At 49.6% G+C, this 27,693-nt stretch overlaps 1 protein-coding gene across 7 annotated transcripts in view; it reads left to right on the top strand.

Annotated features, from left to right (window-relative positions):
• The window catches only part of Megf11 (multiple EGF like domains 11), a 413,620-nt gene extending 391,283 nt beyond the window's left edge, over positions 1 to 22,337 (top strand). For 2 of the 7 annotated variants that reach the window (XM_045160745.1, XM_045160748.1), the window contains 8 exons: positions 5,219 to 5,347; positions 6,370 to 6,498; positions 6,787 to 6,915; positions 7,261 to 7,389; positions 8,550 to 8,786; positions 14,152 to 14,208; positions 20,227 to 20,433; positions 21,018 to 22,337. In XM_045160745.1, the coding sequence (XP_045016680.1) occupies positions 5,219 to 5,347; positions 6,370 to 6,498; positions 6,787 to 6,915; positions 7,261 to 7,389; positions 8,550 to 8,786; positions 14,152 to 14,208; positions 20,227 to 20,433; positions 21,018 to 21,187 (1,187 nt within the window). In that variant the 3' untranslated portion in view covers positions 21,188 to 22,337. Of the gene's footprint in view, positions 1 to 5,218; positions 5,348 to 6,369; positions 6,499 to 6,786; positions 6,916 to 7,260; positions 7,390 to 8,549; positions 8,787 to 9,790; positions 9,910 to 11,253; positions 11,321 to 11,719; positions 11,822 to 14,151; positions 14,209 to 20,226; positions 20,434 to 21,017 lie in introns of those variants that run through there. The other 5 variants (XM_045160743.1, XM_045160744.1, XR_006639340.1 and 2 more) reach the window with 5 other exon arrangements.
• The last annotated feature ends 5,356 nt before the right edge of the window (positions 22,338 to 27,693 follow it).

Raw genomic sequence — 27,693 nt, 5'->3', positions numbered from 1 at the left:
CAGTGAGGAGTGGTTGAAGGAGATGGCGAAAGGATGGGCTGAGAGTGCGCAAGCCAGGGCCATCAGAACAGCCTAGAACACAGCCCTTGGACACAGGCTTGCAGAATTTACACTCTAACCCCTGACAGTGAAGGGATCAAAGGATGTGAGATAAATTTCAAGACCAGTGCAACTTCAAGGTCACCTAGGCAAGAATCTCATATGGCCTGCCTGTCCTTAAATCCTTTTTTTTTTCTTTTTGATGGAGCACTCAGTACCTCCCAAGGAACCCATTCTTTTGATGAATAATCAGTGCTGAGCTGAGCTATTTTAAGTCCGCGGGCCGTTACTGTGCATGAGTAAAGTCTCATTCCGCGACGCGTTGAGGTCATGAGAAATTTGGGTCCCTGGGAGACAAACGTGGTAGTTTCATTTCCCTGCAGCTCTCCTAGGACAGTTTAATCACCACCTGACAGGTCGAGGTTTACTTACTAAACATAGGAGAGGGCTGGAGAGATGGCTTAGCGGTTAAGCCGTTGCCTGTGAAGCCTAAGGACCCCAGTTCGAGGCTCGGTTCCCCAGGACCCACGATAGCCAGATGCACAAGGGGGAGGGCACATGTCAAGTTCATTTGCAGTGGCTGGAGGCCCTGGCGCTCCCGTTCTCTCTCTCTCTCTCTCTCTCTCTCTCTCTCTCTCTCTCTCTCTCTCTCTCTCTCTGTAGCTCTCAAATAAATAAATAAAAGTAACAACAAAAAAAAAAAATAGAGCTGGTCATCAATATAGCCAGGCTGGATCTAAATTAGGAGCTATGCAGCCCAAGGAGGGACCCTCGCAGGCTGTGCCGTCTGATTTATCACCCACTGGCCTAATGAGTATTTTCCACATATAGATCTAATAGAGTTTGCTATTAATGGCAACTGCCCTTGGTTAAGTCTCAAACCTTGTAAAAAAAATTGAACTGACAGTTTCTAATGACTGGCTTTCCAGCGGGTTACAAATTACGGACACTGCTTCTGTAGAATCATTAAACATAGATTAAATAGAACCCAATGTTTTCTTTGCAGTAACCCCTCCTCCGCCCCTTCCCATGCCTGACTCTTGATTCAGATAAGAAGTCATCCAATTAATGTATTAGACTGATCGCATTAGCAGCTCGGTGGGTGAACTTGTCTGCCTCGCGTGTGCGGGAAAGACTTCAAAGAGGAGACTTTCTTGTTTAGGGAAGCTTGAGTTTGGGGGGGGGGTGAGGGAAGGCAGGGCAGCTCCCACACCTCTCTCTCTCCGGGGAACCAGAAGTGTGTGTGGGTTTCCTAAACAATACCCCAGAGGCTGGGTGACGTGCTTTTCAGGAAGCTGGGGGCAAAGCCTAAGCAGCAAAAAGGTGAGATGGATCATCAGACATCAGACCTGCGTGGGAATGAATGAAGTTTTTTTTTGTTGTTGTTTTGTTTTAAATTTATTTATGTAAGACAGGGAGACAGACAGACAGAGAGAGAGAGAGAGAGAGAGAATGGGCACACCAGGACCTCGAGCCACTGCAAACAAACTCCAGGTTCTTGGGCCATCCTGTGCATCCAGCTTTACATGGGTACTGAAGAACTGAACCTGGGTCCTTTGGCTTTGCCAGCAAGCACTGTAACACTAAGCCATCTCTCCAGTCCGAGTGAAGTTTTTTTTGTTTTTGTTTTTCCAGGCTATAAACACTGAGCCATAGATCAGCCAGCATACCTAGAGCTATGAAACCAAGGTCTGAGGCCAGTGAGGGAGGACTTACATCCCTAGTTCTTATTTATTTTTAAAATATTTTTTAAAAATATCTTCCTTTTCTTTATTTGAGAGAGAGAGAGAGAATGGGAGCGCCAGGGCCTTCAGCCACTGCAAACAAACTCCAGATGTGTGCCCCCCCACCTTGTGCATCTGGCTTATGTGGGTCCTGGGGAATCAAACCTGGGTCCTTTGTTTTTTGTTTTTATTTATTTTTATTTTATTTTATTTTTTTGGTTTTTTGAGGTAGGGTCTCACTGTAGCCCAGGCTGACCTGGAATTCACTATAGAGTCTCAGGGTGGCCTCAAACTCATGGTAATCCTACCTCTGCCTCCCGAGTGGCTGGGATTAAAGGTGTGCGCCACCACGCCCAGCTCAACCTGGGTCCTTTGGCTTTGCAGGCAAGTGTCTTAACTGCTAAACCATCTCTCTAGCCCCTGTTTGTTTTTACCAGGCCTTGAACTCAGAACTCGCAAGCTACTTCTCATAATCCTCATGTCCTTATTTCTAAGATAAGGGAACAGAAATTTAGTGAGGTGATGTGGTTCACTGAAAGGTCCTTAGCCAGGAAGTACAATTTAGTAGTTGTTTGACATTGGGCAAATAGCTTAACCTCTCAATGCTTAACCTTTTCTGTGTAAAGTGAAGTTAATGATAGGGAATAATGATAAAGTAATGACCCCATGACAAGAATTTTTTTTTTTTTTTTGAGATAGGGTTTCACTCTAGCTCAGGCTGACCTGGCATTCACTATGGAGTCTCAGGGTGGCTTCCAATTCACAGTGGTCCTCCAACCTCTGCCTCTCAAGTGCTGGGACTAAAGGCATGCACCACCACGCCCGGCTCCATAACAAGATTAAGTGAACTAATAATTAACAGTTGTACCAGGAGTGGTAGTGCATACCTTTAATCCCAGCACTTGGGAGGTAGAAGTAGGAGGATCGCTGTGAATTCGAGGCCATCCTGAGACTCCAAAGTGAATTCCAGGTCAGCCTGGGCTAGTGAGTTTGAAGCCAACCTGGGCTAGACTGAGACCCTACCTTGGAAGGATACCAAAAACATATTACGTGGCTTGAAAATGATTTGCTTTACTTTCCTCACATACTGAAGAACCACAAAAGATGGAAAAACCGGCCACTGGGGGACATTAGGGTTTTGACAAGGATGTCATCCTAGTCCAAGGAGTGCTCTCATTGTTCTGCAACCCTGAGCCCACGGCTTCTGCCTCTGATGGAAGACGGCTGTTTGAGCTCCAGCCATCTTATCCACAGTTCTTTAAAAAAAAAATTGCAAGCAGAGTGATACAGACAGAGAGAGGGAGAAAGTATGGGCGGGCGCACCAGGGCTTCCAGCCACTACAAACGAACTCCAGATGCATGTACCACTTTGTGCATCTAGTTTTATGAGGGTATGGGGAATCAAAACTGGGTTGTTAGACTTCGCAGGCAAGCGTCTTGTTCCCTTCTGTTCCCTTATCACTGAGCCATCTCTCCAGCCCCACAGTTATTATTTACTTATTTTATTTGGTTTTTCAAGGTAGGGTCTCACGCTGGTCCAAGCTGACCTGGAATTCACTATGTAGTCTCAGGGTGGCCTCGAACTCTCAGTGATGCTCCTACCTCTACCTCCCAAGTTCTGGGATTAAAGGCGTGCGCCACCACGCCCGGCCGGTTATTTTTTTAATGTGCATTTCTTTAATTCTTAAAAATATACATAGGTCTTTTAATATTTATTTACTTATCTATTTAATTGAGAGAACAGAATGAGAGGATGGGTGTGCCAGTGCCTCCTTGTCACTGCAAACCAACTGCAGACACATGTGCCTCTCTGTGCATCTGGCTTTACATGGGTTCTGGGGTTAAACCCAGGCCATCAGGCTTTGCCAGCACGTGCCTTTAACCACTGAACCATATGTCTCTCCAGCCACCACTATTTTTATACGTACGCCACGCTGCCCTTCTACACTCACCACCACATCTAGCGGTACAGAAGCCCACGGAATGAAATCTAGTTCATGTGGTCACAGCTTACTAAAACTGAAGATTCTAAGAAGGGACTTCCTATTGAGGGACTGGGTATATTGATACAAAGGAGTGAGACTTCCACAGCGGGACTTGAGGATCAGGAGGATTCTAGAAGACAAACAGCTGGATAGAGCAAAGTCACAGAAGAAAGGCCTGGAGTGCAGTTAGAGGGTGGTGTGTGGGCCCAAGGCCCGTGTGCCTGGGAGAGAAGTCAGACAACCAAGGGGTTGCTCAGTGGTTAAGGTGCTCGCCTGCAAAGTCAAACGACCTGGTTCAGTTCCCCAGTACCCACGTAAAGTCAGATGCACAAAGAGGTGCATGCATCTGGAGATCGTTTGTAGCAGCAGGAGAACCTAGGCATGCCCTTTCTCTCACTTCTCTCTGCATACAAATAAAAATATATATATTTTTTATAAACCAGGGGAGGTAGACATAGCACTGGGCTCCAGGATCCAGAGATTTATTCTAGGGCAACGGGGAGTCGGTGACGCTCTGTGAGCAGGCCCGGGGAGCTTAGGTACAGCAGAGATCAGGAAGCCAGAAGTCAGCAGGTGCTCTGTCCTAAATGAACCTGAACCCAACTGAGGACTGCAGGATTTCCCTTCCTCCAGGAATCAGAAAGCAACTCCTTCCATTGGGGCTGGGATGCTGCGAGTGATAGAAAGGAGAAATACCAGGCTGGAGACACGGCTCAGAGGTTAAGGCGCTGGCCTGCAAAGCCTAACCACCTGGGTTTGATTCCCCTACGTAAAGCACAAGGCGGCACACGCGTCTGGAGTTAGTTTGCAGCGGCTGCAGGCCTGGCGGATCCACACATGTACACTTACTCTCTGTCTCTCTCTGATTACAAATAAATTTTAAAAAATCTAAGTAGAGCCAGGTGTGGTGGCGCACGCTGGTAGGATGTTGCTGAAGAGGCAGAGGCAGGAGGATCAGGAGTTTGAGGCCAGCCTGGGCTACACATTTTTAAAAACTCTCTCTGTATAAAAGGAGAAATGCCTTGGAGCTCTAGAGCTCCTCCTCCTGAGGACAGCACTGAGCCGAGGCCCGTGGGAAAATCACAGGGCAGTCGGATGCAAAGAGACCTTCAGGGCCAGTCTAACGGTCAAGCTGTAGGCAGACCCGTGCTCTCGGGGCAGTCTCGCAGCTCAGCATGGGAGGCCAGAGGGGCCGTCTCATGTCTTGTCACCTCCCATCTGTGAGGCCTGAGCCAAGTGACGTCACCTCTGTGGGCCCCCACCTGTCCCTCTGTCCAAGTGGTCAGAAAGGGTTTCCCCTGAAGGGGCGTGTATGATGGAGAAGGTTGGGGTGCGGAAGGTGCCAGTTCCCATCCGGGTCCATGACCACGATGATCACGGCAGAGGCCTGGTAACCTCTCAGGGCGCAGCTGTGGGTGGTGGCCTGAGCCTGCGAGGGAGGACAGGTGCCAGGTTACCCTGTACCCACAGTGTGTGCTGGAGGACACTTTGGGCAGGACTGTGCCCAGCTCTGCTCCTGTGCCAATAACGGGACCTGCAGCCCCATCGATGGCTCCTGCCAGTGCTTCCCCGGATGGATCGGCAAGGATTGCTCACAGGGTAAGCAACCGCCCCTTGCCAACGCCTCAACTCGTGCACCAGCCCGACTTCCCATCACCCAGAACCTTTCTGCCCCAACTCCACCACACACAGGGCTCAGTTCTCTTCTGCAGACGGAAATGTCCACCGCAGCCTGGTGTGGTGGCGCATGCCTTTAATCCCAGCAACCAGGAAGCAGAGGTAGGAGGATTGCTGTGAGCTCAAGGTCACCCTGAGACTACATAGTGAATTAAAAGGTCCACCAAGTCAGATATAACTCTACAGCTAGTTTGAGTTACTGGGACCGAGTGTGGATATTGTTAACTGATGGTATTATGGGCAGTGATGCTTTGAGCCCCCATTAATCACAAGAATCAATACTCCATCAGTAGCCGCCTGTCCATGGTGTAGCCCCAGAGTCAGGCATGCTGGAGTTTTCAAATGTGGAAGGAGAGGCCACGGCAGACACCCCAAGAAGGATGGGGATAGCCTCTGGGTAGCCCTCGTGCATGGTGCCCTGAGCAGTGTGTGAGCCCTCTGTGTAATGTAATGTAATGGGTCTCATGTGAAGGAAGTGGCCCCATCTCAGGGGTCCCCAACCTCTGCAGCTCCTGGTCTGATGGGTGACATCTGGCTGATATCCCTAGGGAGGCCCAGGTGAAGATGGCTGGGCCTGAGGAAACTCCTCTGTGATGGGAAGACACAGCTTTATCCTGAGACAGCTCACTAGCCCAAAGGGGAAAGATGGGAAAGTGCCCGTCCTGGTGGGAGAGTTAGTAGTGTCTCCCCATCTGGGTCTGGGGAGAGGAGGCGCGGGCGCCTTCAGTGCGGGGCAGCCGCAGTCACCGACAGTCTGAGTCTCACGGGACTCTAGGGGACCTAGTCTACGAGGTGAGTCAAGGGAAACCGGGAACAGGCTGTGCCAAGGCCCTGGTGGCCAAGAAATGTCCCCCACCCACCCCCTCCTCCTCCGACCCTCCTGGCATCTTGGCTCTGACGTGTCTCCCCCCCACCCCCTTTCCCTCTGCCTCTGTTTCCCCCAGCCTGCCCCCCTGGGTTCTGGGGCTCTGCCTGCTTCCACACTTGCAGCTGCCACAACGGGGCGCGCTGCAGTGCTGAGGACGGGGCCTGCCACTGCACCCCGGGCTGGACGGGGCTCTTCTGCACTCAGCGTAAGCAAGCCCCTCCCCCACCGCCCAGCCTCTCCCAGCCGAGTGCTTCGGCCTACTGGCTGCCGCGGGCATAGCCCTGCTGTGCGAGGAGGGGGGGACGAGGACTGCCCTAGGGTTGACAGGCCCAAAGCCCCCCCCAGTCTCACACAGCCGAGAGCCCCGGCGCCCGGCCCCTGCTGCCCGAGATCCTAGGCTGCAAGACTCCCCTCACCCTTCCCTAGGAGTCCAGGAGGAGGCGGGTGTCCTGAGCCTGTGACAAGTGTGACCAGAGGTGGTCTCCTGTTGCAGGTTGCCCAGCAGCGTTTTTTGGGAAGGACTGTGGGCGTGTGTGCCAGTGTCAGAATGGAGCCAGCTGTGACCACATCAGTGGCAAGTGCACCTGCCGAACAGGCTTCACCGGGCGCCACTGCGAGCAGAGTAAGCTGCCTCTCACAGGGGAAGCCACCCCCCCTTTCAAGATGTGCCTACCCAGGGCTCCGCGGCCACACCTTCCTTAGGGATGGGACAGGGGTGTGGGGGACAGACCAAGGGCTTTTGAAGTAGGTAGGATCTTCTACATTCTTCTCTGAAGACCCTGTGGCACGCATCATGGGGAATGTCACGTGTGTCCCAGAGGAGAGAGGGTGCGTGAGCCTTGCCCTCTCCTCCTCTCCCCCCCACTTGTTAGCTGAGCACAGTACGGGGGAACTCCAGGGAAACAGGCTTCCCCACATGGGAAGTGCGGCCATGTCTCACTGTGCCTGCCCTCTGCGTGCCCTATAGGATGCGCACCAGGAACCTTTGGCTATGGGTGCCAGCAGCTATGTGAGTGCCTGAACAATGCCACCTGTGACCACGTCACGGGCACCTGTTATTGCAGCCCGGGCTTCAAAGGAATCAGATGTGATCAAGGTAAACACACTATGGGGGCATCCAGGGAGTGCCGTCTGGATTTTTTTTAATTAACATTTTTATTTTCTTTTCACAATTTTTATTAACATTTTCCATGATTATAAAAAATATCCCATGGTAATACCTTCCCTCCTCCCCACCCCGCCGGCACTTTCCCCTTTGAAATTCCATTCTCCATCATATTACCTCCCCATCACCATCTGGATTTTTACAGACACCTTGCCTTTGTTCACCTTTGGGAGGGCAACAATGGTAGCAGGTCGCTTCATGGCAGTGCCCCCCACCCCCCCGCCCAGGGCCAGGCAACCACAGCTATTCGATTCCATTTCTGCCCTCACCTGTTGTTTCCTCTGCTGGGCCCATTACTCTGCAGGCAAGAGATGAGAGTAAGTTTTGCCCCGCCCACAGCACCCAATCCATGGTGGCTTTGTTCACGTGCTGCAAACCATTACCTCAAGTATCCACACAGCAGGGGAGAAAAATGCCCAGACACGTTTCCCGTGCATTCTGAGGATATGTAGGTGCTAGAGTTGATGGAGGGCTGTAGATTTTGAGGGGCTAGCCATGCTCGCGTATGGCAAGGGGCAACCTGGCTTTCATGTGGTACTCTTGAACTCCCAGGAAACTGGGTTTATTGGCTAGGGGTTTCAAATGAATACTGTGGGCTTTCTGACTCATAGCTGAATCCAGTTTTTCTTGACTGCCTATGGAACCTTGGTGACTCAGGATTTGGTTCTGTTTACTTCCAGTTAGTGGAAAGAGAAATAGTCCCTTTTTGTTGTTTGATTTTCAAGGTAAGGTCTCACTCTAGCCCAGGCTGACCTGGAATTCACTATGGAGTCTCAGGGTGGCCTCGAAGTCACGGCAATCCTCCTACCTCTGCCTCCCGAGGGCTGGGATTAAAGCTGTGCACCACCACACCAGCCCTTTTATTTATTTTAAATACACAGGGCTGTGGCGAGGCTTAAATGAGCTAACTGTAAGCCACGTATGGGACAGACGAAGTCTCACAAAGAGTTTATTACTTTGTTTCACACCAACCGTCACACTTGGGTCTTGGCCCCGGACTCCTCCATCCCCTTTCCCGAGGGTGGGCACTGACGGGCGGAAACCGGCTCCGAGAAGCTTCGGCTTCGGCTCAGTCCTCCCTCTGCCCACAGCCGCCCTCACGATGGAGGAGCTGAACCCCTACACCAAGATCAGCCCGGCTCTGGGTGTGGAGCGGCACTCGGTGGGTGCCATCACGGGCATCGTCGTCCTGCTGTTCCTCGCCGTGGGGCTCCTGGGCCTGTTCGCCTGGCGACGCCGGCGGCAGAAAGAGAAGGGCCGTGACCTGGCTCCCCGTGTCTCCTACACCCCGGCCCTGAGGATGACCAGCACCGCCTACTCTCTCTCAGGTCAGGCTAGCCCCGGGCACCCCCAGAGCCACAGGGAGGGGTGCCAAGAGATTGTTCCCCGGCTCTAGCTAGTAGCTTCCCCTTTCCCCATCCTTACCATGGGGGAGAGGCTGCGAGAGCAAACCTGGGCAGGAACTTTCCCTGAGGGACCCAGGCAATGGCTCCCCTGCCACCTGAGCTGTCACTGATAGGGCTCGCATCTGCCCTGGGAGAGGGCTGAAAATGCGGGCACCACAGCCCGTTGTCACAAGAGGTAGCATTCTGGGAGGCGGCGGTTAGAGCAAGGCTATGGCGCCGCAGTCTTCCTCTCCCTTGAGCTAGGAACCTGAAGGCTTTATGTTTCACATTGTGCTAGAGGCCACATCTGCCCGGGTGACAGCTCTCACGACTCCATGACTAGGCTCCTGCACAACTTGTGCTTAAGAGCAACCCAGGCCACTTCAGCCAGTCCCACACCAGGCCCCGTACAGACCTTGCCTTCAGATTCTTCTGGGTTCCAGCCAAAGCTAACATCCTCTGATGAAAGCCCAGGTCCAGAGAGAGTTGGGGGGTTTCTTCTATGACGACAATGAGCAGGGGTGGCGGGGTCTTCCCACGCCATTCCGCTGGCATTCCCCGGCCCTGTGGAACCCTCAGTTGAGCAGGAAGGACTGGGGACAAGAGGAGTGAGGTTGGCTTGATGGACCCATACTGGAATCTGACACTAGAAGGAAGCGCAGGAAGGGGATGTCAGGCCCTCCTAAAGAGCAATACTCGGGGGGGTGTGAGGCTATCAGAGCCAGTGATCAGGACAGGCACCGGCTGACTGTGTCACACTCCACACTGGCAGCTTTGCCTGCGTGGTCCAAAGAGGGCTGACATGACCTGAGGGCCAGTGGATATCAGGAAGCTTGGGAGATCTGTCTCTTGGAGGGCACTCTCAAAACTGCCTGGCACTGGTTTTGGGGGTGTCTCAGGCCCGGGGTAGGGATTTGATGGAATATGGCTCCTTGTTCTCTTCCTAGATTTGTCTCAAAGTAGCAGCCATGCCCAGTGCTTTTCCAATGCCAGCTACCACACACTGGCGTGCGGGGGGCCTGCCACCAGCCAGGCCAGCACTCTGGACAGGAACAGTCCCACCAAGGTACCGGGCCCCTGGCTCCCTGGCCCCCGAGATGGACACTCTGCGTCTAAACGTGGAGAGTAGCCCTGGGATTCGTGGTCCATGTGACACCAAATTGCACCAGGGAAAGAGCATGTTGTATGAACCCACTAGCAGCCACTACATCATGGCATGTGTACCGGATACATACATGTAACCAAAACACTATACCACCTACCACTGATCACTGCATGGTGTCAGCAGTACAATTTTGGGATGACCACTTGATGTCTCTTAACCATCGATACGCACATCTCTGTTGCTAGCTGCCTACAACACTCACACAGCCGCTCTTCTCTCACTGAAAAGGGGCTTGGTCAGTTGTGAGCCTTCTCTGACAGCTCATAGCAAAGCTAGATATCCTTACGGTTAGAGCGTTAGAGGAGGGAGGTAGTAAAACCCCTTGGAGTACCAAGGGCATGAGACTGAGAAATGGGCCCAAGGCCCGGACTGTGCACCTCCCTTAACATGTGCCGTCAGAGTAACGGGTCCATCTGAGGAGTGGGTGGCCCCGTACCTCTAACATCGGTCCTGGGCCGGGAGCGTAGCAGCCTGCAGGGTGTTTATAGAGGCCACAGAGGTTTGCCCTGTCTTCTGGCGCCTCTCCCCTGCTCACACCCTTGTGCCCAGGTTTAGCTTTAGACTTGTCTTTAGCTGGAAGCAGGGAGAAGGGGATCGCATTGTCTCGCAGGCGGCCCTTGAACCACGGCCGCATGAGCGGGGCGGCAGCCAGGAGAAAGCGCCTTTGTCTCACCCTCTGGGAAAAGCCAGCCACTCTTTCTCAGTGAAGGACTGGTGTGTTACAGCAGGGTGACCCAGTGGGTGACTCGGGCTCAGAATGGCTCTCTGTACACTAGAGCCCACAGGGCAGACAAGGGCGTCTGTCTCTAAACATGGACAGAATAGCCAGGAGCTGAGGCCCATGTCCATGAGCACGATGCACAAGCCAGGGCCTCCTGTGAAGTGACAGCTTCCTTGCTTTGCATGAGGCCTACGGCGCCCTGCCCTGGGGCTCTTTCCCTTGGTCACATGAAAGACACACTCACAGGTGGCTCAGGTCAGGTGTTCAACTGCTGGATCCCTTGTAGCTTAGCCCTACCCAGCTGACCTCTTTCCCTGCCAGGGCCAGCTTGGTTTTTCTGAGGTCCCCCTCTGCCACAGGGACCTAAACCCTCCACCTGCAGCCTGAGAATGTGGACTGGGCATATTCTAGCCTTACCTGCAACATCTGGCTGACCCCCTTCCCCCCTTCACTCCGTGGGCCAGGGTTATCTGAGGGGTGGGAGCAGAGGGTTAGGGTATTAACTGGCTCTCCTCTTCAAACAGCTCAGTAACAAGTCCCTTGACAGAGACACAGCAGGCTGGACCCCCTACAGCTATGTGAACGTGTTAGGTCAGTAGTGGCTTAGTGGTCCTCCCCCATCATGTCCCGCCCTGCTCCAGGTGGAGAAGGTTGGGGTGGGGGGAGATAGAGAAATGCCCTTCGTCCCAAACACCCGAGGCTGTGAAGTGGGTGGTTATGACCCAGCAACTACAAGGGAAACATAGGTAGGGCTGGGGGACGGGGATTCTAGCTGGATGCAAAAATAAACTCGGCACTAGGGAAAAAGACTTGTTTCCTGGCATCTCCAGGGCTTCTTCCCTGTGCCCCGGGCAACGGGAGGGCGACTTGAGGGGAAGCAAGGTAAAAACCCTTGGTTGATACTTCCTTCTAGGCTGCCTCCCCCTGCCCCTTCCTCGGCCCAATCAGGCCCTGGGAATAATGGCTCCTCCCTGTCATCCCTCTCACTAGACTCCCAATTCCAGATCAGTGCCCTGGAGGCCGTGTACCCGCCCGAGGAGTTCTACATTGAACTTAGACACCTCAGCCACCCCGCTGAGCCACACTCGCCAGGTCAGACCCCGCAGTCCAGTCCTACTTCCTGTCCCTCCCCCACCCTGCCATGGTCCCCAAATTCTTGACCCTGAGCTGCCTTCTTTCCTAACACTGCGGGTCTCCAGGCCCCTGCCCTTATCCAAAGGCGGCAATCATCTGCCCCAGTTCTTCCCCTCTTCCATCTTATTTCAGCCAGCGAATTTGGACGAACTGGAGTTAACTTATGACAGTTGAATATAACATCGCTAAGTCCCTATGTACCACAAAATACAAGAAATGGCAAGACCCACCGGCTTCTCTGGACCCTACTAGTGTGGATAATGGACTCAAAGGCCCACTGCTGTCCACCCCCCCCCACCACCACCAAAGACCCCAGACCTATAAAGTTCTGCCAGAATACTGGGTAGGGTTGTCAAGCAGTGATCGAGAGCAGGAGGGGCAGGGCAGAATCTATGAAGCACTACTCTCTGCTCAAGCAGAAAGGAGACTAGGTTAGTTAATCAGCTCTGAAATGGGAGCAGAGAGACCTGAGTTTCAGAAGGTTGTTTCCAGGGAGTAAGTGCAATGGACGGACAGGGAATGTGGACTGCCTACGACGTGGCCCCTGTGCAACACTGAGCCTGAGCTGAGGCTCCAACTGCAGCACCTTCAGAAAGGCTGAGCACCCGTTAACCTGCAGGCCTCTGGTCCACTGACACTAGGAAGCATGAAGGTTCTGAACTCGTATCTGTTGAGCAGGCATGGTTGCAAGGTTCCTCTTGGTTAAGGGTCCCTAGACAGGGGCCAGGCATTTTATAACCCACACCCCACCTTGAGTTTGGCAAGGGGCCTCCACCCTGCTTCACAGAACCCACTCTTCAACTGGTGGAAGTGACAGAATGTCAGGTTAGCTCACACCCAGGGAGGCCAGGGCCAATGGGAAAGAGCATGTGGGGTGGCCCGGTTCTTACAACTCCAGTTCTCAAAACTGCTGGTACGAGCTGGGCATGGTGATGCACACCTTTACTCCCAGCTCTCTGGGAGGCAGAGGTAGGAGGATCGCCGTGAGTTTGAGGTCAGCCTGAGCTAGAGTGAGACCCACCCTCGGAAAACCAAAACAAACAAAAACAAATGGCTGGTATGGTCTTGAACAAATCTCAAACCTTTTTTTAACCTGTTCTGTAAAAGGGACAAAACCCTAATAGCCTTCAAGAAGGGCTAGAAAAATAACTCAATGGGTACCTTGCCCCCTGTTCAGATCCCCAGCACTCAAGTAAAAATGCCTGGCATTTACCTGTTCCCAACAACAGCAGCAGTCTAGCCAAACTCTATGAGCTCTATGTTCAGCCAAAGGCTCTCTCAAAGAGAGGAGTGTGCCTAGTGTTGACCCCTGGCCTCTACACACATACACCTAAAAAAGTCGAAGTGGTGCCACCACAGGCTGTTTCAACAAGATTCTGAAGGGCACAGGTTCTTGTGTTTTAGAACCACCAAGTTGTGATGTGCCACATAATCAAGTGTGCGAGGCAGGAATGGACCCCTGGCAAAGTAAGCCTGGGAACTCCACGTGGAGGTGGCGTCCCAGGGACAGTGGGCTGACCAGTCTCAGGAGTCAAACTATCTAGTAAACACGTGCTGCTTGCCTTGCCTGATATTGTGTCCTCAGTGTAAACTGGGAGGGAGGTTGACTCTGGGCCTGCCCCAACCTAGAAATGCTACTAGACTTTTTGGTTTTTGCCTCCTGGGATCACCAGTAGCAATGAAGTCAAGCTGTGTGTTGTGTCCCTGGCTGGGGGACTGTGATAGTGAAAGGGAACAAGAAGCCCTTGGGGCTAGAAAGCAGAGGTAGGATTTTCAAAGACAAATCTCAACTATGTGCACATGATCTACCCACCCCCACACCAAAAAAAAAAGCCAACCCAGCGAGTTTGCAGGACAGGAATGACTGTTGTGGGTAAAATGACTAATCCAGAACTCCTCAGTTCCAGGACAGGGAGGACCAGGCCTGAGACGTGAGAGCCAAGCAATCTTGCATGTCCTTCCCCCAAGCTAAGGACTGGCTGGGCTTCGGTTCTTTATCCTGTGCCTTTGGATCCTAGAGCTTCACCTAAAGTGGCTGCAGGGCGGCATTCCTGAAAGATGGGCCCTAGGGTTCAGGTTAGAGAAAAGGCCGCATACACCTGTGGGTGGTGTGGCGTACCTTACTACGATGAGTCTTTAAACAATTTAGAGTTAGATGAAACCCAGAATAGTTTTCTAGCAGTAAACCTCTATTTTCCAGGTAGAAAAGTAAAAAGGTGAAGGGTGGGGGGCACGAGCAGTCTAAGGAAACCTCACCCCATATTTTCTTTCCTCTTGTTTTCATGTAGGAGCCTGTGGCATGGACAGACGTCAGAACACATACATTATGGACAAAGGCTTCAAAGGTAGAGTATCCAATCCCGATGTCCTATTACACAGGGCTTAGCATGAGAAAGATGACAGATCTGAAATGGCCAGGAATCCTGCCTCAAAGGAACTGCATCCCGCACAGAAACACTAACTAAAAGCCCACAGGACCCAGGGCCACTGGGTGGCTCTGCCCCAGAGGAGGAGTTGTAATAGCAATGAATTCATCTTTCCATTTCAGTTGCACCTGCTTAGCAGACATTGGTGCGTTTTTTATAGATGCCAACTAAATGCCTTCAGAAATGTAGGACGTCATTATCCAACCAATTAGTGTAAGTTAAATTGATTATAAATCTGAAATAAAGTCAATCTACGGGCCCCAGAGGCCTCCTGTCGTTGTGCTGGCGAGAACACCACCCTGCACCTGCTGCCTTTCTGGGGCACCAAGAATGAAAATGATACCCTGCGTTAATGCTGTACGGCCCTCTGCCCTCAAGACATCTGCCATCAAGACAGACCCCTGCAACCCAGGAGCTGCAAGCCGGACCATCTCCTTAGGAAGTCGTCAGGTGGAGCCCGAACTCAAAGGTCAAGCCCTGCCCCCGGATTAGGGCCTGGGCTCAAATGCCAGAACGTGTGAACTAGGGAGGGCACTGTGGAACTCTGTCACTTGGTAACTGTGAGCTTCCGAAGGCTGTTTCTTCAGCTGCAAGGCTGGGACAACTATGCCTGTGCTCTTACCTAACAAGATTAGCATGAGCGGGCAATAAAATCAGATGGGAAGTGTTCTGTCTATTATCAAGACGGCACTAATGCGCTGGAGCTGTTCTTCTGTCTGAAGAATGCTGAATCTCAAACTCAAAGAGCACTACAAAAGGTCGGCAGAGATCCCGAGGGGTATTTTAAATCTACCGAGGCACCAGAACCACCTGGGAGGTTTATTAACTACAGCTGTTCAGACCTGTATGGGATTCTGACATGGTAGATGCAGAGGGGGAGCCCTGGACTCTGCACGCTGGCTACTTATCACCTTAGTATCCAATTATCACTTAGAACCCACTAGTCCAGACTGCCCTAGGTCTCCCAGGCTGCTGTTCTGAGCTTTGGGACCTAGCACCCAAATCTGTTAACTGGGGACAGCAAGTTGTGTACAACCCGTGGGGAGCCAGTTGCTAGAAGTAGGGTGTGATGGTGGTAAAGGTTCTGAAGGCAGCAGGGCTAACAGCGTCACAGCCCGGGAGAGCTGTCACAGCGAGGCTCCAAGCCACAGGGAGGGTGGGGCTCCCTTGGAAGTGTGATGCAGGCGGACACTGCTTCTTAAAGCAGAATGGGGATTGGGCAGAAGGATCGCCCAGGTCCGTTCCCATTGCTACACGGCATGCCTCACTTGTGAATAAGCTCAGACAGGCCCAGACACCAACCCGCGAGCACATAACCTTCTAAACTCATGCCAGGGAAAGCCCGCTGTGCCTCCGCGTCTTATGAGATCACTGAGCCCAGGCTCGTGGAAGCCCTGACAGACAGACTCTGTTTCACCTCTCTGGTTCCAATCATCCTTTAGCTCAGACAGAAAAGGGAAAGGTGCAGGCAAACGTGCGAGCAGGTGTTAGGGGCCCAACACACCTGAAGTGAATTCAAAAAGGAAAGTGAAATGTCACCATTCAGAACTTTACAGAAATACTTACAAAACAAATCCTACCTATTGGCAAAGTCCCCCCAACATCATGGCATCAACTAGTTCATCCTGCAGGTTAAATTTCTTAAAGCTGCAAGGCCAGGCTAAAACCATCAGCACTGCTTACAAGTCCAGAGTGCAAGAGTTCTCTGAACTCACTGGGGAAAAGGTTGCCGGGGAATGAGATCCGGGGCTCCACTGGGTTAAGTTCACTAGGACAAAGTGCTTTTCTTTGGGGAACCTTGGCTGTTGCTTTAAGGAGGATGGGGTTGATGAGACCCCCGTCTCAAACACCGTTTTAAAAGGGTGGTGACTAGCCCCCTGCTCAGGCCTTCTAGCCAGCTTCTATAGTCTAGAAGCCCTAACCCGGGCAATCCCACCTGCGTTTTTCTCAGTAACTTACTGAGGACTGCACTGTCACCCTGGAGGCTGAGTGCGACTGCTCACTCGCTGACCGCCTTTGTCCTCCCTCCTCCCCTTCAGCACAATGATTGTACAATAAACTGCCTCATGTTCAATTCCTTGTCTGTCGGCCATTTCAAAGCGCTAAAGCCACTTCTCTCACCCTCACCCCGTGATTGGGAAGCCTTGAAGTCATGGATGCCACACCACTCCCCCCACCTGTGTTTTCCTTTGCTATCCAACCTCCAAGTCTCCTTGAAATAACGTTGCATTCTTGGGCATCTAGGAGCCTACTGACACCTTGACAGAAGTCCCCTTCAGGGCCAGTGTCCCCCCACCCCCACTCAGTGAGGAGAAAGGATTGTGTGTCCTATTAACAGCAGTAGCACGGAGATGCATGCCCCAGAGTTCCCTCATGCATATGCAGTTTCTTTTTCAAGGCAGGATCTAGCTCTCGCCCAGGTTGACCCGGAACTCACAGCAATCCTCTTCGCTATCCGGCCTCTCCCCATACAGTTAAGTCAGCTGGGCCAAAAAGGATGTCAGGATGGAATCTAGAGACCTCAGCAGGTCCAGATCACACTCACAGGGCAGCTTTGGAAAGCCAGCTCCTTTCTGTATTCATTTTCCTTATACAATAAAAACACTGAGTGCGTTTCAGAAGCTGCTTCTGTCTGACGTGTGATCTGGCGGAGAGTCAATGCTGTCTAAACCAGTATAATCCCCGTGCTAATGACAGGCCTTCAGGTGACTGCCCAGAGCCTAGGGTAGCCTTGGTGGACGCTTCCCCTTTCCTTGGAAAAGGCCCTGAAGGGCAGGGACTAGGGTGGGGGTGGAGCTGTCAAAGGATGAGGAAGGATCTGAACCCAGGGGGGGTCGTCCTTCCCCTCGCCCAGCCCCTCCCACTTTGTAGGCAAGTGGGTGACTTACCAAGGAAAGAGTGGCTTCCTAAAGTCATTCCTAGACCCTTCCCAACCTCCAGGTCTCAGTGGAGATGGGACAACTCAACACCCTTCCCAACAACATGACTCTCTGGACACTTCTCTAGCTGTCGACCTGGTGTAGAAGACGCTTTGCAAGGAGCCTGATGGACTCCCTGGGCCCACTCCTCCATGCACACAGCTGCTCCATTTAGCCTTTATCCACTGAGGTGCACTTCCGGCTCCAGAGCTAACAGCTTGATCCCTCAGATCTTCAACGAACCTGAGCTTTCTGGGCATCCACTAGCTAGCTAATAAGCCTTTCAGGCACTGAGCTAGCGTTTTAAGCCTCCCCACTGCCACAACTTAATCAGTCACTAAGTCACCAAGCTTGGGGTTTTGCCTTTTCCTCTCAGGAGGGCTCGGCCCAGTATTTAAAAGTTCTTCTGGGTGGAGAGACGCTGAAGCAGCAGCAGAGAGCTTACACTCAGAGATTAGGACCGGAATCTAGGCAACAAGATACCGGAGGGGAAAACATCTAGATTATCAGATAGGACAGTGCTTCAGTCTACAGACCAACCCAGGGCTTCGGTTTGCTCATTTCTCTTTCATTTTCTGCCCCCCCCCAGGTGGGGGGTCTCACTGTAGCCCAGGCTGACCTGGAAATCACTATGTAGTTTCAGGCTGGCCTCAACCCATGGCGATCCTCCTACCTCTGCTCCCAAGTGCTGGGATTAAAGACATGCGCCACCACGCCTGGCTTTGGTTTCCTCATTTCTAAAGTAGTATTAACAGTCCTTCCTGCCCAGCCCCCTCCAAAGGTACAAAGTTTCTTTCTTTTTATTTATTTTGAGACAAGGTCTCACTCTATAGGCCTGGCTGACTTGCCTAGTAGACCTGACTGGTCTTAGTCTTGTGACAGTCCTCCTGTCCCTGCCCCCCAAGAGCTGAAATTAGAGGAGTGTGCCACCGCACCCAGCTCCAAAGTTCCAGATGACCTACTGGAATGAAGACTACTTCCGACAAGTGAGTTAGCCCTCAAATTCCAGGAAACAGCAACAGAGATGGTGGTGGCTTTAAGTAACAGCGCTTTCAAAACAAGAAATACTGAGCCTCACACCGTGGCTGATGGGTTCACAGAACACACGCTGGATTGACGAGCCACTGAGGGTCTTAGGCCTCAGGCCACTCCCTCGCACCGAGAGACAAAGTACCTACTGAGAAGCAGACTGACATGGGTGGAGAGAGGTCAGGAACCAAGACCCAGTCACCATGCCCACAGGGGGCAGCCAACAGCAGCAGCTGCGCAGTCTCCTCTGCACCCTCATAAATTACAAAGAGGTTACAGTCTAGGACCAGATCAAAGCATGCATCTCTCCCAACTTGTAGGCTAAGCTGTAATGCAAAGTGCTTTGAACCTGGTTTTAGAACTTGCTTTGCTACTGATGGTCAATGAGACCCTAAAGTTACTGACCCACTCGACTTCCTCATATGTAACGAGGTGTACTATTGACTGTGGGGGGAGAAGATGATAGTTACCGCTGGACCTGGTTACGCAGCGCGCACATACGTGAAGGACGTAACAGGTCGACGCACTTTTGTTTAGGATGGAGGAAATGCTCTCCGCTGAAACAGGCAGCAGCAGAACAGATGCCCATATTCACAAAGTAAATCCTGCCAACCTGAGCAGCTTTTTTTTTCTTGGGCGGGGGGGCATGCTGGCACACTCCAGCACAAAAAGCATTTCCTCTCACTTGTATAAGGCACCTTTCTTTACCCTTTGAGTTATATGTTTTTTAAACATTTTATTTGACAGAGACAGAAGGAGAGAGGGAGAACGGGAGAGAGAATGGGTGCACCAGGGCCTCCAGCCACTGTAAACGAACTCCAGACACATGTGCCACCTTGTGCATCTGGCTAACGTGGTCCTGGGGAATCGAACCTGGGTCCTTTGGCCATGCGGGCAAACGCCTTAACCGCTAAGCCATCCCTCCAGCCTCCTGAGTTACATTTTCATTTGAATAAAAATCACAAGCCAAAGGCAGATAGCATAGATAAGTGTAATGATAAATTGTGGTGGATCCAGTGAAAACAAGATCATCCAAGAATCTCACCAACAGCTGTCAAAGAAGGTCTGTTACAGGTCTCTTCAATACTCCTGTCAAACCCCTGCCTCTCAGGGTCCTTTCCAGACACCCTGGCCTGCCAGCCAGCGGTCATGCACTGTCTAACTAGTCTACTGGCCTTTCCAGGCGAGCCTACCTCACTCGATGACCTGCAGAAGGCAGTAATGTATTAAGGGGGGGGGGGTGGGGGAGCAACAGCTGAAGGAGGAAGTCCCTTTCCCTCAGTGAGGACAGGCCACCAAGAAGGCTTTCTTCCTCCAGCTAAGGAAAATCAACTCTGGGCCTCTCATGTCCTGGGGTGTTGGAAAAGACTGTGCTCCACATTGCTGAGAACTGAGGAATGACCCGAGAGGGCACACTATGTGCTTGCTAGAGGACTGGGACCTTTCAAAGGCTAGCTTGAGACTTAGGGGCTTTTGACACCTCTACACCTTAGTCAGCCCAACTCCACCCAAGAGCTCCTGGAAGGCAGGAGTAATGCTAATTGGTCTGACTGCTGACATCTGCAGTAGGTCACAGGTGCCAGTCACCACAAAAAATAAATTAAAAAAACCTCACAAACCTTAGACCACCACCAGAGAGAAAACACAGAGGCTAGCCCCAAACATGGCTCTATTTACTAGTTATGTGACCTTGGCCAATTTACTTCATGTCTCTGGACCCTTGGTCCATAACCTACAAACTATCTCATTTGTAAAAGCAAAGAACACACATGGAAGAAAGCATATGATGAATATCTTGAACTAAAAACATTTGCCTAGCCTTCAAAAACATGTTTCTATGGAAAAATAAATCCTGCCCACCTGGAAAGCACACCAGAAGGCATTTAGTAAGTAAATAAGTCTCGGACTGTCACGGGCTTTTCTAGTCCCAGTCGTCCGTTTCTGGTGTTCAGCACTTGTCCTAAGGAGTCTCTCTTGTCTTGTCTTGCAGATTACATGAAAGGATCCGTGTGCAGTTTGAGCACTTGCTCCTTGAATAGCAGCGAAAACCCCTACGCCACAATTAAGGACCCGCCCATCCTCCCTGGCAAGCTTCCAGAAAGCAGCTATGTAGAAATGAAGTCACCTGTGCACAGGGGCTCTCCGTACACAGATGTGCCATCCTTGTCGGCATCTAATAAAAATATATATGAAGTTGGTAGGTGTCTCAAGTAATGCAGTGAACGCAGGGCAGTAATGCAACAGCCCTCCCCCACTCAGCTTGACCTCACCCGACACCTCACCCTGCTTTGGTTGATTTTGAAGGCGCCCCAAGGAAGGGGACCGCCTTCCCAGGACTGCCCTCCCTCTAATGCAGGAAATCAATCTTACCAACTGCTTATAAAACACCAGAACGAATATGGAACGGGAATAGTGGGGTGGGGGAACGGAATACAACCACTTCTGCTGATTGTTGATACAATTCCGTTTGGGAACAAAAACAATCAGAGCTGATATGTGAAGTTTCTCAATCACTTTCTGGCACTTCTAGTTGGAACAATGCACCTGGTTGCACTAGTAAGACCCCTAAAAATCTCTTGGTGGTGACCAGAAGATAGGATTTTGATGTGACGTTCCCTTCAGTTTGAGCAAGTCTCAGTCCTAAGCGTGATGTTTGTCACAGGCTTATAAATCCATAGCTCCTCTCCCCAGCACATTAAATAAAATAGCACTCTGTTCCCTCCCAACAAGGCAACCAAAGCTAATTTGTTCTCTGAACTCATTTTTCACTATATTCCTTAGAGCCCACAGTCAGCGTGGTCCAAGAAGGCCGCGGTCCTAACTCCAGCTATATCCAGAATCCATACGACCTACCTAGGAACAGCCATATTCCTGGTCATTACGACCTCCTCCCAGTAAGACAGAGCCCTGCCCACAGGCCCTCCCAGGACGAGCAGGCTTACGAGGGATGAGCTGCTCTTGCAGGGAGCTCTGCTGAACTGCCTCTGGCTCTGAAAGAAGACCACCCCTGACTTAAAATGATGATACTGATTGACTTCAGCTGCATATTACCTACCTATACCACTCACCTGGAATGAAAGAAGAGCTTCCAAGCGGGACTGGGGAAATGGTTCAAGAAAGTCTGTTCACAAAGGCAAACCCTGTCACCCGCCCGCCCCCAGCCCTAAATGTCCTGGGTATGATTTTTAAGACATTTAAGATACTGCTGCACATCAACATCAGCTCGGCACAGCTAAAATATATGTATTTAATATTCTGAAACACAGTGCTTACACAGCACGTAGAGCAGGGCTTGCAAACGTTCCTAGGAGGAAACAGGGGCTGGGGAGGGGAGGGGATCATTTCAGGGCACCTGAAATGCGTAGGGACTGTTGGCTGTTACCATCAACATCTGTGTTAAGTACCTAAAAGAATCAGTAAGTAGAAACTGAGAGTACATGTACGGTCCATCAAATGAGAACTACCAAGATGACAGTTTAAAATATACTCTAATGCTGGCACCTTCCACTTTTAAAAATAAGACTCAATAAAGACAAATTAATTAACTAGCTTCTGCCCCAGCAGTAAAAGTGGGCAAAACTAAAGAAAAAAATATCTTAAAATGTAAATAAATAAATAAAGAGCAGTTTCTAAAATGCAGATACAGCCGCTTTTTCTGGTGCACACTGATCCCTAGGCTAGCTTTATCAGTCTGTGCTAATTCACAGTCCCTGAAAACCGCAAGTCAGTCCACTGGACACCGGAGTTCCTGCATGTAAAACAGAGGACAGAGACCAATGCTGTAAGCAAGTCATACGCCTAGGAGTAATCTCTACCACCACCCCCCAAAAAGTCATAGGCTAATAAGAATTATGTTCCCCCTGCCAAACAACTCTTTGCCCCCCGACCCCAGTTTATGTAGGTGGCATCCCTTGGCTCAGTTTATAAAGCCTTACTTTCAAGCAGTTTTTCATAAATCTTGAGTTTGATTGACGTAATGTGGAAAGTAAATGTGTAGAAGAAGTTATATAAATGTAGGTACAGCAAACAATGTTGTTTAATATGCTTTTTGATGGAAGCAAATAAAAAAAAAAGATCAAAGAAAAAACTGGGCTGAGAGCAGCTGCTATCCCGCGATGTGGAAACTCCACGGCGAACAGCGTGCGGGGAGAAGCAGGGCCCCACCTTCAAGCTGCCGCCTGCCAGAGATGAGCTGACGCTACAGATCCCAGTGCTCAGACGTACCTATACCTCCCGTTACTAAACGGGGTAAACTGAGGCTCGGGCAGTTCCACACGGAGCCAATTAAGTCCTACACAGACTTCTTCACATTAAAAACAGGAAGGGCAAGCTGCAGACTAGAAGCTAAACAGCCACCCTTGTAAGAGGGATGAGTCCAGCCAGTTAAAAACAAAACAAAGAAACACTTCTAAAAATGATATATAGAAGAGGAAACGAATGACTACAAAACTGGAATACTGTTACAGGAAGTGTGAGAGTTCCGAAATCTTTGATACAAATTGGAATTCAGCCATGGAACCCGTGAGTTTGCGCAAGAAAGCAAATGAATGAGAAAGCCCCCTCCCCCACATCACTCAAGGCATAAGCAAATTTTAGTATTAGAGGAAAAATAGATAATTCATGAATGCTGCATGTGTGCATGGGAGTGATCATCAATGGTGAACTAACTTTCTTTCCCAAGAGAAGCCTTATTAAAATACAAGTACTAGAAAACTACTTTAGACCTAGGTAAATATTCCTCCTCCAGACGCAAGGGGACATACAGCTAAGAGACTTACCTCAGTAGTCGCGGGCCACAAGGTGAAGAGTGGGGAGCAGTGGCATCCCAATCCTAGGCTTCTCTTCTCCCCTTATCCTGCATGTTCAATATAGCTGCCTGGCAAAACGCGCACGCAGCGCCCCTCAAGTTTCACTTCTCTCTTGCCAGCTACCCTCTGGGCAGGGGTGTCTAGCAAGTGGTGGAGAGGCTAGTGCACGGAGTCAAGAGATGATGGCGTGTCCTCGCCTGGGCTCCTGTGCTACCCATGCAATAAAAAGGGGCGAAGCAGAGTGGGAGCAGAGCTCTCCCAACCCTTCAGCACTAGTGAGGTGATTCAGTCAGGCATACAGAGAAGAGAGAGGCAGACAGGATTGATCTCTGGTGAGCACGGCTGCCTTCACGTGTCGAGCAGTTAGGGGTAAGAGATGTTTCAATTGTACAGAGCAACCGTGAGAAACTTCTGTCTACCAGTCACAAGCAGGCCCATGGTCAGCCTAAACATGTGCAAGTGTGCATTTTCTCGGTGATTTGGAAAGATCTGTTCGATTCTTTTTTAGGAACTAAATTTTCAATCAAATAAATAGATATGTACACCATTCAAGTGAATAAAGAAAACACAATTACTATACCATAGCATAAGAGACTATGAAATGGCAATACTTTTTTAAACCACAGATTTGTAATATATTTGTTCACTGTGCAGAGGGATTGTACCTGAATGCAAAATAAAATGAATTTCTCAAACTCATTTAACAAGAATGTCTACTGTTGTGTTGCAAACTGAAAATCTATAATCTGCATTTTAGGCTTAAAGTAGAACCACGCTACATCTTGTATGGTCACTTTAAGCAGTTGGAAGAGTAAAAGTTAGTCCAAAAGATGCTTGAAAATAATGTGAAAAGTTGCCGATATGGAAGTCTAGACTCTTTAAGAGGAATAAATGGAAACCACGTATTCTCATTCATGTTAAATATTCTAAGGGCTGGAGAAATGGCCCTGCTTGCAAAACTTGTCTACCAGAGTTTGATTCCCCACGCCCACATAAAGCCAGACTCACGAAGTGGCACTTGCATCTGGAGTCCATTTGCAGTGGCAAGAGGCCCTGGCATGCCCGTGCTTAAGTGAATAAATAAATAAGGTATTAAAAGAAACATTTTTAAAATCTCACTCAGCATTAGAGGGTTTCTCTGCTTTCCCAAATATGTGTACTCAGAGACAATTACATTTATAGCTTGTGCTATTAATATTACTATTACAGCTTCTGCTCCGTTCCAGAGCCACAAAAGCAATAAAGAATGGGAAAGGGCATGTGGAAGGACTGCCTGTTGTATATAAATCTAATGAACGGCTTTCTACTAACAGAAGCTGTTAGTCAGTAGTTACTCTGGGTGCATATGCTCCAGCCATTTTAAAACAGAAGCACAAGGCCAGTCATGGGGTACACACCTATAACCCCAGCACTCAGGAGGCTGAGGCAAGAGAACTGCTGTGAGTTCTACATCTGCCTGGGCTACAGGGGAAAAAAAAAAAAAAAAAAAGCCAGGTTGGCTGGCACACTCATGTAGCACTTGGGAGGCTGAGGCAGGAAGATTTCAAGTTCAGGACTTTATAATTTTCAAAGGCCTATATATTATATCCTCATATCAAGTCAGCCTCAAACTTTCCAACCTGTCAGTTTATAAGGCTAATGTGACACTTATGTTATTTTAAGGCTATTTTTACAATGGTACATTACCAGAATCCCAGCTACTAAGGAGGCTGAGGCAGAAAGACCTGACATTCAAGGTCAGTCAACAACTTGGTGGAAACTTATCTTAAAATAAAGGGCAGGAGATGTTAGCTCAGTGGTAGACCACTTGCCTAAAGACCCTAAGTTCAAACACTAGTACTACCAAAAAAAAAAAAAAAGAAAAAGATTAAATAAAAGAGTTGAATATAATTTTAACCAAGACTAATAATACATTTTTGTTAGTTAGAAATGAGCCAGTGAGCCGGGCGTGGGGCGTGGTGGCGCACACCTTTAATCCCAGCACTTGGGAGACAGAGGTGGGAGGATCGCTGTGAGCTTAAGGCCACCCTGAGACTACATAGGGGATTCCAGGTCAGCCTGGGCTAGAGCAAGACCCTACCTCCACAAAAGAGAAAGAGAAAGGGAGGGAGGGAGGAAGGGAGGGGGAGAGGGGGGGAGGGAGGGAGAGAGGGAGAGAGAGAGAGAGAGAGAGAGAGAGGGAGGGAGGGAGGGAGGGAGGGAGGGAGGGAGGGAGGGAGAGGGAGGGAGGGAGGGAGAGGGAGGGAAATGAGTCAGTGGGAAAACCAAGACTGCATGCTCTCCCTGATGGGCAGGTCTTAGCTTGTAGCTTCTGTAAGCGCGTGTGTAAGGGTAAGGGCAAAACCTACAAAGGGTAATCAAGATCATGTATAATATGAGGGGTGAGGGGTGGCCAAAAGGACACATGTGATATGTCAACAGAAGGTGGGAAGAAGGAGGAGGAGAGGGAAGGGACTGGGGCTAGGAGAAGGGTAAGAATCAACAAAACAAATTGTATTTGAAAATGCTTAAATGCCTAAATCACTGTATGCCAACTAATAAATTTATGAGAGACCGAGATGAGGGCAAGGAGAAAGAGGCACACAGAGAGAATGGGCACACCAGAGCCTACAGCCACTGCAAATGAACTCCAGACGCATGCGCCACCTTGTGCATCTGCTTTATGTGTGTACTGGAGCATCCAATTTGGGTTCTTAGGCTTTGCAAACAAGCACCTTAACTGCTGAGCCATCTCTCCAGCCCCACAGTGACTAAAAGAAAACTGTACATAGAGAACATATAACATACACAAGAACAATTACATACCAATTTAAGGTAGGATGGCTAACTTTTCAGGAGAATATAACAGATTTAAGAAAAAGGAGTCAGGCGTGATAGTGCACGTTTTAATCCCAGAACTCAGGAGGTAGGAGGATTGCTATGAGTTCAAGGTCACCCTGAGACTACATAGTGAATTCCAGGTCAGCCTGGACCACAGCCAGACCCTACCTCAAAAAGACAGACAGAAAGATAAGTTAACAAATGCAAAGCAGACCCAAGCAGCAAAGTTCTTCTAAGCAGCCTTAGCCAGAGTTGTCACCTTATTTAAAGCCATAATGATTCCTACTTGAGACAATGTGTCTGCTGAGATTCCACTCAAAATGGAGGGAGGTTTTTGTTGAAATGCAATCCTTTCGTAATGCCTGATGTTGCCTGGAATTCTCCCAAGACTAACCATGTTCAAGCAACATTTAAATTTATCTTGGTAAAAATTCAAAGTACTTCATTCATTTATTTTTTTACTCACTAGTTTCTCTTTTTCCTTAAATAATTTTATTAAAAATTTACTATAAGGTTTGAACAAAGCTGAAGCAACTTCCCATGTCTGGTGACACTATTACAAATGAAGTACAAAGATTGTGTCACTAAAGTTCCTACTAATACTTTTCCCAAGAAAAACATCAGTAAACTGTGGTTCTAAAATCACACCTGGGCTGACAGCCACGCCCCGCTCAGTGCCCACTCAGCAGGACAAGGACCTGTCTGACTCAGCAGAATAAAGTACCTGTGGCTGCACCCAGAGGAAAACATAATCTGACAACATTAGGAATAGTCCCCCTATAACTGTTTATTAGGATGAGAATATATTCAAAATCAGTAACTAAAAAAAAATTCAGTTACAGAGCATGCATAAAATACAAAGTAGCCATTTACAAATAGACAGTATCGTATAATCAATACACTAAAATAACAAAATAGCTACAAAAGAAAACCAAAGTGACTGACTACAGCAATGCCTTCTGTGCGCCCCACACATCATAAGCACCGCAAAAGACAGAAGATTAACTATGAAACATAGTAATCTATGCAAGCCCACACACATTTGTTTTCAGCTATCCCACCATCCTGAATGGTATTTTTGCAGTTGACTTTGAGAAAACTGCAGAGTTAAGTGCTTAATATTACCCACAAGGAAGTAAAACTCAGTATTAGTGTACACATTTCTGAATGAGAAGCGAGTTGCTCCATTGACTTACGTATGTAGTGAAAAAATTAGTTCAGGACCCTACAATGCCTAAGCGCATTCTATTTAAATGCAAGATACTATTTCATTTCACTCACTAAAAGAATACATGCCTTTAAGTGGTACCACTTGAGCATAAATTAACCTTTCACTGTATTCTTTAGACACACTAAAACCAAAGATTTAACTGGACTATATTCCATTTTACACTGCAAAACTCAAGTATAAGCATTGTTAAGATAATTACCCATGCCTGCTGGTAGATATGGTGATGAAATGAGGTTGTATTTCACTTAGTGGAAGGTTTAAAAAAAAATTAACACTTCAAAATCTGATATTACCAGCATTAAGCCAGTTGTCACGCCAGCAATGAGCAATAAGAATGCCACCGCATCTACTGCTAGGAAGCTAGACTGGCTACGCGACTTGGGCTGCCTGGTCACTGCAACAGAGGCACCTCAGACAAAGTCCCCGTCTGCAGGCACCACTGTCGTAACTTATGGTCCCGTAACTGTGCCCCCTACCAAAACCAGAACAAGTCTTCTGCATTTATTAAGTTAATTCTTGTCCAGAAGAAAAGTGCCCCACCCCTTCTAGTCAACTTTGATGCTTACAAAAATTAAAAATCAAAATTTATTATTACATA

Source organism: Jaculus jaculus, chromosome 10 (genome assembly GCF_020740685.1).
Source record: "Jaculus jaculus isolate mJacJac1 chromosome 10, mJacJac1.mat.Y.cur, whole genome shotgun sequence".
Classification (NCBI taxonomy): domain Eukaryota; kingdom Metazoa; phylum Chordata; class Mammalia; order Rodentia; family Dipodidae; genus Jaculus; species Jaculus jaculus.
This window is presented reverse-complemented; position numbering and strand designations above follow the sequence as displayed.